Raw genomic sequence first — 12,077 nt, 5'->3', positions numbered from 1 at the left:
CCTATAAAAGCCTCAAGTTTATCTTTCTTTATAGCTGAGTAATATTTCATTATATAAAATTACCACAATTTTCTTATCCAATCCTCAGTAGATGGACATTTGGGTTGCTTCCACAATTTAGCAATTACAAATTGTGTTACTATAAGTCCCTGAGTGTTTAAGCAAATCTTGGAGCAGTTTTATGTATCTTTGCTCCTAAGTTGAAATTTTTCGGTCTATTTTACTTCTGGATAAAAATGGCTTTTTGAAAAGGGGAAGACTTACCCCTATTTCTTCTAGAATGCTTTTCTTTCCTCCTTTCTTCAGGCATTCCTGGCAATGTTTTTGGCCTGTGAAGGCCCTCTCCATCTCCCACACTTTCCACTCTAGGTAGACTTAATCTTTCAGGCTAAAAATTTTCAGTCTAAAGACTATACATCCCTATTCAGGTGCCAGTTATTGGGTTAATAATATCCCTTAGTTAACATGGGGTGATCAGTTCCACAATCTTCTGAACAAGTGTATAGTGAAGGCTAAATAGAAGAAGCAAATGGAATGATTTCAGGGCTCCAGGAGGAGCAAAGTCCTATCACAGAATTTGAGATTCTCTCAGGGATAAAACCAAGACCTTCTCTGGATGGTCCATGTTTATTTAGTTATCAGAAGGGAGGGGAGTACTCAAGAAGGGCAGAAAAACTCAAGGACTTCTCCAAGTAAGGTATTAAGTTAATCCATCCAAGAATGAGATGCCTGAGGCTATAGGCTTTATCTAGTTGAGGTTGGATCCAGGTATCCTTGGCTGTGGTTTTTTCTTATCTTTTGAGACTTTTCAGCTTCATCCACCATTACAGGCCTCGGTAGGGATCAGTGACTCACAGAGGTTCACTTACTATGAGTCCACTGCCCATTTCCAGACAAGTGGCCTAGGCTTTGGACAGACTCACAAATAATATGAAAAACCCATTGGCTAATTTAAGTCCTGCTCAGGGCTGCTTTGTTGTGGTCTTCATCAGTCTACTGATTTACTCAGTGCCTTGAATTGGATGGATTGCAATATAATTTTTTTCCAGTGACCCCAGATCATACTGCTTTTTGCAGAAGTGACATTTAGAAATTTTTATTTCCTTTGTCAAGGTAGATATCATCTCAGAAGTATTCCTTTAAAATGGACACTTATTATTTTAAAAAGCATATCCATTACCACCCAAACAGCCCATCTTGGAGTTGGCCTCCAATTTCAGAAGATAATGGAAGTTACACTGTGGTTTCCATCAGAGTGCATTCAGACTAATTCAACCCACAGTAGTGTGTGAAGCCAGGAAAGGCACTGTAGCACCTCCTCCACTCACAACGACACCATCACTGCTCACACCTCATCACTTACAGATGGCCACTGACATGTGCCCCATGCAGGATCTGATGCCTGAAGCTGCTGTGGCACCTATGGGAGTCTCTGTCAGTTGTGCTCATGGCAGGGTGAGGGTTGAAGCAGACAGGCTGCACCTCCATCCATTGCAAGGAAGGAGTGAGCTGCCCTGATGTGGAGTCTCCTCAGGCTCTAATGCTCCAGTCCATGATTCTGTCCAACATTCTGGCCATCCTGCAGGAGACCTGAACAAGTGTATAGTGAAGGCTAAATAAAAGAAGCAAATGGAATGATTTTAGGGCTTCAGGAGGAGCAAAGCCCTCTCACAGAATTTGAGATTCTCTCAGGGATAAAACCAAGACCTTCTCTGGGTGGCCCATGTTTATTTAGTTATCAGAAGAAAGGAGGGGAGTACTCAAGAAGAGTAGAACCACTCAAGGATTTCTCCAAGTAAGGTATTAAATTAATCCTCCCAGGAGTGGATTTATGCTTACAACACCAAAAAGCTGGGTATTTGGCCTTTGCTGGCTAGTGGGGTTGGAACAAACAGAACTTGAACTTGAGACCATGGGAGGAGGACAGGAGTCAGTTCTCAAACAGGAGGAGCACATCCTGTTCCTAAAGCAGCTAAGATTTTTGTCCTAAGGACCACAGTGACCAAGAGTCACTTCTGTCATGCACTCAGGAGCAGTTTCCTCATATTTGCTCTTTGGGTAGTTAGTTATTTCATCTACAGAGCTGTAATGAGATCAACACCCAGCATTTATTCATGTCACAAACTCATATGGCCAGCAGGATGGAGATGTGTTCTGCAAAAGGAGGAAATTTTGGATCTTGTTTTCTATTAAAACTTGCATAGATCATAAACATCTTTTCTAGTAAACAATTTGTTTCGACATCCAGAGAAAGTTTATGTATGAATCTGCACTAAGAGAAGTGACTTCTTACAACATATTGCACACTGGAAATGATGTTAAATACATTTTCACCCATAAATATGGAGCAAAAATTAGACTTTCTCCAATTCTCTCTGTGGATAGGCCTAGTCCACTGATCATGAGCTTACTGAATCTGAATCACAGATGTCAAAGTATCATTTATGCTTACAACACCAAAAAGCTGTATGAGGAAGTATGGCCCTTTAAGACAAGGAGTCGGTTTAGAATCAATAAAGGGGTTCCAGAGATGTGAGGTGAGGGACTCAGGAGCAGGTGCTGAGGCTCTGCAGAGATGAACTGTGTTCTGGCAGAAGGCACCATCATGGACTAGTGAGGCAGCCCAGGCCAAGGGAAGGTCTTCTCTGGACAGAGGGGCTCAGGTGTGTGGCACTGAGAACACTGAGCTCCTGCAGGGAAGAGACGAGTCCACCATGCCTGCAGGACACCCAGGTGAGGCCACCTAGGAGGGTGTCCAGCGTAAAGCATGAGCAGGCTGCAAGTTGCTCTCCTTAGGAAACAAGCCCCTTCCCTGACTGTGGTTAAACTGTTTATTCTTTTCTTTATACATGCTCTGAAGTTTATATGTAGAAGCATTTCTGGTTTTTTACTTTATTACCTTTTTTGCACTAATTTTCATTAATACGTGGGTGTAGTATATAATGGTTATGATCCTTGTAGGGAGTTTCACATCTCTTTTTTCATTACCTTTCCCTTTCCTTCCCCATCCATCTCTTTAGTCCCTTCCCATTTGAAAATGATCTATCTCCCTGCTTCCCGTTATCTGTCCTTTACCTTGTTCTTTATTTATATGAGAAACTCAATATATAAATAAAGAACATTTCCATTTAGAAATAGGAAAGATGTTGTAACAGTTTGAGATCAAGACCCTCTTCTAAATTCCCAAGATTTCTGAAGGCTCTGCCTGGTGAGAGTTACTTCAGCCCCCTTCCATTGCCCTCCATCCTTCCCACAGTGGTCCCCACTGGTGGTCCCCAAGGAGGTGAGTGGAGAGGAACAGGCTGAGCTGGATTTAGGGGAGGAGGTATCTGTCTTTTCTACTTCCTTTTCTTTTGTGGTCAGACCCACAGCCTTTGCACTAACATACATCTTCAGTCCCTTAATTTTAAATTTTAAATTTTTATTTTGAGATAGGGTCTAAATTGCAGAGGCTGGGCTCTAATCTTTGATCCTTTTGCCTCAGTCTCCCAGAGGGCTGGGATTACAGGCGTGTGCCACCATTCCTGGCCTTGTTTCTCATTTGAAGTGGTGTGTGTGCCCTGTGCATGGCTGGCACTGTTGCTGCGGAAGGGCATGTTCCTTTTACCTTCACGGGACACAGAGGTCTTCTGTGGGGACCTCGTCATGACTCCAGCAGGTGGCTCCACACTGCCCATCTGGGTCTCTCCCAGGTGGGGGCCTGATGATGGAGCAGAGGATTCCTCAGTGTTCCCTTGAGACCACTGCTGACACCTAAAAGAGTACTCAGACAGAGGTCACACTGGCTTTCTGTGGATGTAAGCACTTTCTACTCATATTGAGGGCAGGCCACTCAGGAGCAGCTCGGCCCCTTCTGCTCTGCAGTGTCTTTCTGTTTTGTCAGTCGCAGGCCGGGCACAGAGCATGCGGTCGGGTAGTGGTGGGCACAGTGGAGGGTTTCCTTACATCCCTCTCAGTGGGAGCATGGGGAGGACATCAGCCCCCACAGAAGGTAGAAGTGGGAACACCAGGAGCAGGAGCTCTCTGACTCTTCTCCTTCTTGACCAGAATGCTGACCAGTCACCAGGAGGCCAGGGAGGGAGTGGAGGCAGAAGACCCAAGCCCAGGAGCCAGGGCCAGCTCGGAGGACACCACAGCCAGGGTCTCCAGTGAGGACTGCAGGGCCGAGCAGATGCTGGTGAGCAGGCCATGGCGAGCCAGGTGCAGCGTGCATGTGCTGGAGGTTGGCTTGAGGGGGTGACCCTGCTTCCAGTCTGAGACCCTACACTGGCATTTCCCCTTGCTTTGGTTGTCCTGCAGTACCATTTCAGTAATGCATTTACATTGCATGCCGGGATTTTATTTCCTCTTAGGAGGAGCATATGTCTCTTTCCCCTCTGTGACTTTCTCTTCTGAGGGATAAGAGGCAGGGTGAAGAGTTAAAGAAAATATAAATATGTCAGTTTTTCGCTGGTAATCCAGGAGAAGGCATGAGGCTTCAAAAGGTTGGTTTTTAAAAAAATACCAGAAACAAATATACAAAAACCAGAATGTGTGCATGGCTTGAACCATTCGGGCCAACTTTTAGATCTTTATGAGCTTCTGCCCCTGCCTCACTTGGAGTGTTTGCTTCCCTGAAGCCCCTTGGCCTGCCTTGCCACTCCTTGATCCCTGTTTATTCTTGGAACAAGGCTGCAGCCTCCACGCAGTCAAATGGAGGGCTCCAGAAAAGCATGTCTGTTCACATCCAGGGTTTTGCTGTGATGCAGAGGCTTGACCTCCACAAAGGTGATGCTCACAGTGTCCATGCACACAAGGCCCTGTGCAGACATGTGACAATGTCCTCACCAGCTACATGTACCAGCAACTTGGAAGAGGTTGCATCTTCCCTATCTTACCCATAAAGAAGTTGGATGCCTTGCTAAGGTCACGGATCCAAGGTTTGTGACCCCATAGTCTCTGTGGTGAGCCCCTCACAGTAAGATGAACCACTTGGCCTGCAGGGATGGAGGGGACCTGTGTGTGTGGCTTTTGGTGGAATGTGTGATCAGGGAGAATGGTGTTCTCCACACAGTAAGAACACTGCTCCAGACTGCCCGGAAGGACAGAGAAGGGGAGAGATGTCAAGGCCTGTCATGGACTGCCCGGAGCAGGAGGACAGGAAGAGGGCTTCCTTGTGGACACCCTGGCGGTTCCCAGTACAGCCTTCCTCCATTATGTGGCCCTGCATATGCCCAGGAGGAGCCTGTGTTTGTTGCTGTGATTGAGGCTTCCTAATGCTCAGATGTGTTCTCCTCCTCCTCCACAACCCCAGCTTCAACCTCTGCCTGGCTTCTCAGGCTGACCCAAACCAGGGCGATTCAGATATACAGTGTACACGCAGTGGGGGGCTGCTGGGTGCCATGTGTTGCTCTAAGTTTCTGATCACAGTGACAGACAGCAAGAGTTGGAGGGGAGTAGAAGGGATGTAGACAGCAAGCTTAGTCCACAATGAGTCAGCCAACGACAGCAGAAAGCAACAAAAGGGTAGCCCAGCCGGGGCTTCAGCTCAGGCTCCTAGAGTTCAACTACAGGCTCCAGATGGAGAGTACCACTCCCTACAGGGCTCAGAGTCATCGCACAAAGTCATCTCTGGAGACCAGAAGGCCAGGGCTTGTCTCAAGGTGAATGCCAGGTGAATAGGATTCAGACAAAGGAGAATGTGGTGGGCATGTTTTTTTTATACTTTTCACACATCCTGTGTATCTCAGCTGTGTAAAGTCAGACTTCAGCTCCCAGTCCATAGAGTATTGTCTGCTCCACTGTCACTGGCCTGCTGGTGGCAGGTTTACCACGATTTGTGAGAACTTGCCCTGAGTTTCACAGAGTACATACATCCTGGTTCAGGAAGGGCAGTGTGCCCCTCTGCTGGTGACCAGGGACATCTCACTTGCCCCTCCTCAGGGCCCTGCTGTGCTTCTGGGCTTTCTCTGCATTTATTGGAAGCATCCCAGTTGCCCCTGTGATGCGGAATAAGCATGCATGTGTGAAAATACCATGCTGAGCCCCATTAATATGTGCAGTTAGAGCGTGTTAACACAAAATAAAATAATAACAAAAAAGATTCCATGTGGGAAAAATGACCAGGGATTTGACTGACAGAGACCCCTCATTCTCTGGTTTGTCACCAGTCGCACCCCCATTCCATCCTGCTCCCCATCACCAGTCTTCACAAATTTAGTATCGCCAGGGCAGTTTCAGGGGGATGAGGAAGAAAGTAAACTTAATTTAGAATTAAAATGCAATCACTTTCCCACTGTTTCTGGAATTAACTAGGAGAATAGTATGTTTGCTAATTTCTCCTGAAATTGTCTGTTATTTTCCCCTTAATTTTCAGTTGATTTGCAGTGTGATGCTGAATTACTTTTGGGAGATAATCTCTGTGAAAGGAAAATTCTGTAAGGAAAGAAAAAGCAGTGTTTAAGCATCATAGGTTGATAGTTGGAGCAGACCCCTGTACAACAGACAGACAAGCAAGAAAAACACACAGACTTAAGAACATGCTTATTTCGCAAGTACATGGGAGATACCCGGGAAATGAGTGGTTCTCAAAGAGGTAGCTTTAAACTTGGCTTCTGTACCATCTTCAGTATGAGGAGGGATTTTTAGGGAACTGATAGAACCAAGAGAAGGAATATGAGTCTCTGCAGGCAGCAACTCATGGGAAGGCAAGAAAAGGCTTCTGGTTGAGCTGGTCCGTGTCTGTCCTTTGAACGTCTCCAGGGAGAGGGTCTGAAGCTGTCTTCAGTGGTTAACCCAAGTGGGGTCAAGTGCCTCTGTCCCTGTGACACTGTGTCTTGCTTCCAGGCAGCACAGGGGATGGGAGCTCTTCTGCACCTGCTGCTGCTTACTTACCACATCTCAACAGTCCTCAGGCCGAGGAGACACATTTGGGGAAGCATGACCTGGTATCCCAAAGTATTTGTCATACTTCCTGACTTCAGCCACACTGACCCCATGAGGGTAGGATTAAGGAGAAAAGAATTCTAGTCTCTTTTGCTATAGCATTATATTAACATATAATAACAATTCAACCACGACCTTACCAGTCACATAGTGTGGAATAATTCACAGTGGACACCACTTGGTAAAAACAGGTGAAGTTGTGGTTTTGATTTTCTCCTCTGATGTCATGTGGGAAGTCTCCTGTGGGAAAGGTCTCGGACGTGGTGCAGAATCACCCTAGCAGTGCTCTGAAGTCCTCGGTGTTCTCTCCCCACAGCAGGAATTACAGCACCAGGTCTCTGACCTTCGGGGTGAGCTCAGCAGACAAGCGACTCAGTGGTCTGTCGCTCATAGCAAACTCCAGGACCAGATAGATGCTTTGACAAAGCAGAACCTGGCACTACGGGAGGAGCTGAGGGCTTGGGGATCACAGGGTCCTGCAGCCTTAGAGAATCCTGCAACATCGCTTCCCACCACCTGTGGAGCACAAGCGCTGGTACAGTGTGTCCTTTGTATTCTCTAAGATAGTGTCAAAGACAGCCTGCTGGGTGGGGTGCTGCCCCTGGGGAGGGATGCTGTCTTTCATCAGCTCCAAGCCCCATGGCAGTGTGCAGTGAGTCCTGGCTAGGCCAGGCTCTCCTGGACCCCAGCAGACAAACTGCAGTTTCTACACCCAATCTTCCAAGATACCCAACAAAGTCTAATGGCCACAGGCGATACCCTGGTTGCGGTTTCACGTGACCAGTGAGGGGTTCCCCATTCTAACTCACTATACTAGTACTGATCCTGCCACTAACTCTGCTGTGATCATGGGGCTGGGGCTAGGGGAGGGCAAGACTTGAGTTTGAATCTTGCTGATTCCACACTGGCTCGGATTTCAGCTGTTCCTCATCCTGCAGGACAGCTTTAGACAAACAGGACCATCCCCCGCCTCATACCTCATCAGGCCAGAGAGACCTATCCACTGTAGTGGACATTTGGCCTCCATGGCTGGGATGTGTGACTAACAGATGTGCCCCAGAGGCTGAGTGTGGCCAGTGTTTCTACCGCTTTGTCCCAGTGCTATTTCTTGCATGTGAACCTGAAGAGCTCTTATCAATAAAACCACAGGAACTGATACTCATGTGTGGAGCCATGTACACTTCCTGGTGTGAGTCAGATAGTTTCTGGTGAGTTAAGAGAAGCACTAGCATTTCTCATCTGCACTTGCTATGTGAAATTCTAAGTGGTATACTTCAAGAACTTTGGGTATTTCTTACATAGCACTATCACACATATACACAGACATACAGAGACAACACACACACACAACTCCTGTGGGGCTGTGAAAGTCCTGTGGTGTGCTCACTCTCCAGCACTTAGAACAGTCAGGAGCATCTCTAACAGAAGCCATAGAGACCTGCAGGTACACCCTACTCCTCAGAGATGCCTATGATGGCTTAGTGGGTCAGAATCTGAACCTGCTCTTCTGATGATTCAAGAATCTGGTGCTGCTAGTAGAGGCTATTAGGTGTCATGCACCAGATTTGATGCCACTTCCCAAGAAATTGATCCACCACCCCACTTGGTCACTGTGTGTGGATGAGGTGTTACATAGCACTCACCCCAGGGGACAGAGAAATCTCACCCAGTCTGCATCACACTGCAGGTTTTTGTTTGCTTGCTTGTTTTTTGTTGGTTTGCTTTTTGCAGTACTGGGGATTGAACCTAGGGCCTTTGCACTGAGCTACAATTCCTAGTTTTTTAACATTTTTAATATCGTGTTAGGGTCTCTGTAAGTTGTCCAGGCTGTGCTCGATCTTGCAGTGCTCCTTCCTCAGCTTCTCAGAGTGCTGGGATTAGAGGCATGCACCACTGCACCTGGCTAATTCAGCAGTTTCAATTGCTCTCTTGTTTTGAATTATTTCTTGGTGAATTTACACATGTTCACAGACCTGTGGTGTGTTTTTCTCAGCATGGGGTTAGATATGAGAACAGCACACATTCTCAGAAAGAGAAAGATGCTTTGAAGCAAAAAGATCAGATAGGGGAATCCCTCACTCTTAGGTGTGTCTAAATATATCTATACACACAGTTTCAGGGTGGGCATCAAAAAGAGTGATGCATGTGAGCACGCACAATGAAGTGTGTGGCTGACGGTTGGCAGCTGTGAAAATGGAGTAACATTAAATGCTACCCCTACCTACCAGGACAGGGTAGAAACTCACAGGGTCAAACCCAAGGAGCTCATTCCACCTACACCTCTTGCTTCTTCCCAAAAAGTTTGCTTCTCAGCGGGGAGAGCTGAGAATTCACACCTCAGGTCTTGGCCCAGTTCTGGAGACAGTACTAGAAGAAATGTCATGCTTCCCTCCTCCTCTAACTCATTTTTAGCTGAACACATGTGACCCAAAGAGGTAGATTCTGGGATTGTTGATTCTGTGGCCTTCAAGATCCTGTGATCATTTGGACAGGGTGATCAGTCTATTCTTACCATCACTTTGAGGGGGACCTGGCCCATCCCCCCACCTTTCACTCTACATTTTTTAGGACAATTATTGTGAGTGGATTAAAATTTGATTTTATTTTATAGTTACTGTGCTTTTGGCCATGAAAAAACTCCCCCTTTATTTGTGATCAATTATCTTTTAGGTGTTAGTATCTACCTTTGGAGAACCTTCATCTGCATCAGCTGTTAAGGAAATAATGCCAAAATACACAGGCTGCCAGAGTCGTAGTGCTGTTCTCCTTCAACACAGAGTTCCACCTGCAAATGCAGCTTCCTCCAAGGTGACCTTTGTGTTTATACTCTGTCAAGGGACGAGGAGGTTTGGAACCCAAATTCACGTACCCCAACCCATCCCAGCTCCTCAGGGTGGAATTCCGGGTCCCTGGTAGAGCATGTGCTCTTGGGAGCCGAGTGTCTTCCAAGGAGGGCCTTCCTATGAGCACAGCCCGAGAGAGTATCTTCATTGGCAGCACCCTACATTGCCATTAAGCTCTTTGGTCAAATGTCTAGATGTGTTTTTTGTGTCATGCTGTGTTTCATGACTGCTGTTTAGGGCAGGGGCTCGTCTATGTGGTGGTTATGCATTTTGTCTGGGGGTTGCAGTGCAAGATGTTATTTATTTCTGTTGCAATTTTACCTGTGAAAAGGAGCCCCTCTGGAGAGCACTCCTGTATGAGCATAGATGTTACCTTCTCTGCTGTGTCAACCTCATCCTTGGAAAACAAATTTTGTGTGTTCTAGTCAGGAAATGGAAAATGGAGCTGAAGTGCATGGAGAGTCCCTATCTCCAGAAGGTGACTCTGTCCCAACAGACCCTCTCAGCATGGTGGGGTCATAGGAAACACCTGACTCCCTGAGCAGGATCTGAACTCTCCCAGTCCAAACATTTGTACCCATCCTTTCGGATCTTTTGATGATGCAGCATCTAAAGCTCCAGGAGAGACTGTGCTTTCCTGGCTTCTTTTGAGAATGCAGGCTTTTCTCCTTCCCACACTGAATGGGATTCATTAGGCAGATGAGGTTAGATTGCCTATTGAATGTGTGTGTGAGTGAAAGAATAACTGAACGAGGGGCTAGTCCACACCTCCGAGCCACCAAGTTTTGAGTAGCGCAAAGGGTAGAAAACAATTTGCATTATACTGTGTGAAATTCAGTTGCAAGCACTTTATTTCACTACGGTGCCTAACCTGTCTACCCTATCATGAAGTTCCTGAATTCCAGGAGACCATAGGTTTTATAACAGGAAATGGGTTGACCCCAGAGTAGCTGCCCTTTCTCTGCCCCTCTGCAGGCACACAAACAGGGTCACCGTCATCTAGGCTACATGATAACCAGCATGGTGCACTGATCCACATTTTGGGTCTTAATGATGCTCTTAATGCAAAAATACCTCTACATTTATTTTTAGCCAACAAGGGTAAAGGCAGAAAGAATTGACTCAGAGAAAATAACATTATAGAAAGACAGAAATACAACCCCTTCCAGAAATCTTTACAGTACAGCACCCACAGGAGGTCAAGTTCTTCGGGAGAAAGACTGGCGGTGGAAAAGTGACCTTGGAAACTGGTGCTGCTTCATACCGGTTTAGATAACTTTCTTCAAGGAGCTCCAGGGGTGCAATTGGCTAGTGTGTGGACTTCTACAGAGAGCATTCCGTTTAAGTCTAAAAAGAAGTCTCAACTTGTTCAAGTGGACCCAGCAACTTAAAATAATTATGTTTTTATAGACAAAAAATTTAATTTCTCTAGACATGTCTTTAAAGATAAAAAGTGAACTAATTACCTATAATGCTCAAAAACCCAGTTGGGTATGGTGGTGTATACCTGTAATCCAGCACTCTGGGAGGCTGAGGCAGGAAGATCACAAACTTGAATACAGTGACCTAGTGACAATTTGGTGACTTAGTGAGACCCTGTCTGAAAGTTAAAAGTACAAAATGGGCTTGGAATGTAGCTCAGTGTAAGGACCCTGAGTTCAACCCCCAGTACCACAAAAAGAAAAAATAACACTTACTATACCATGCTCTATACTTGGGATTTTTTTCTCCCTTTTTTTAAAAATTGGCTTAGCTCTGTATTGACATAGAGCTTGTGGTGGAGTTCTAGTGGTACTGAAGGGTTTGGTGCTAAATTCACTGTGAGCAGCACCCCGTCTCTGTGGAGGCAACATGCAAGTTCCGTGACTGTCCTTGTCCCCAGGGTGTGCACAAGCCTTCCCGAGTTCTGCGAGAAGGTAGTGGCAGGAAATCACCAGCACCATGCTCTAACGTCCTGCTGCAGGAGAAGAAGGCACCAGCCCACAAGAAGGGTGAGTGCACGTGAGCTTGCGCTTCCTCGGCTCGCTTTGATGTGCGTGCGTTTGTGACACAGAGATGTGCACAGGAAGCTGCACCGTGGCAAGCATGTGTAGTCCTTGGAGCTTCTTAATGCCCAGCTGCTCTTTGTTGATTCCTGAGTTGGATACTCTCTGTCTGCCTCGATGCACCCGCCACATCTTCCCTTGCTCAGCCCAGTCCAGCTGCTGGTTCTTCTAGATGCTTCTGACCCTCTAACAGGAGATTCTCACACAGACTGACACCTTTATTCCCTGGCTTCCCTAAACTATGCTACACTACACTACACTACAC

The 12,077-nt window shown here is 46.4% G+C and overlaps 1 protein-coding gene across 4 annotated transcripts in view; it reads left to right on the top strand.

Annotated features, from left to right (window-relative positions):
- Window positions 1–2,531: 2,531 nt before the first annotated feature.
- Window positions 2,532–12,077, top strand: part of LOC102022231 (putative t-complex protein 10A homolog 2) — a 30,110-nt gene continuing 20,564 nt past the window's right edge. Inside the window, exons 1-5 of one of the 4 annotated variants that reach the window (XM_013517308.1) lie at window positions 2,532–2,733; window positions 4,048–4,177; window positions 7,244–7,459; window positions 9,595–9,732; window positions 11,650–11,758. In XM_013517308.1, coding sequence (XP_013372762.1) covers window positions 4,049–4,177; window positions 7,244–7,459; window positions 9,595–9,732; window positions 11,650–11,758 — 592 coding nt within the window. In that variant the 5' untranslated portion in view covers window positions 2,532–2,733; window position 4,048. Of the gene's footprint in view, window positions 2,734–4,047; window positions 4,201–7,240; window positions 7,460–9,594; window positions 9,733–11,649; window positions 11,759–12,077 lie in introns of those variants that run through there. The other 3 variants (XM_005390639.2, XM_013517310.1, XM_013517309.1) reach the window with 3 other exon arrangements.

Source organism: Chinchilla lanigera, unplaced genomic scaffold (assembly GCF_000276665.1).
Source record: "Chinchilla lanigera isolate Chin_1 unplaced genomic scaffold, ChiLan1.0 scaffold00038, whole genome shotgun sequence".
NCBI lineage: Eukaryota > Metazoa > Chordata > Mammalia > Rodentia > Chinchillidae > Chinchilla > Chinchilla lanigera.
Note: the sequence above shows the minus strand (reverse complement) of the source record. Positions and strands in the feature narration are given on the sequence as shown.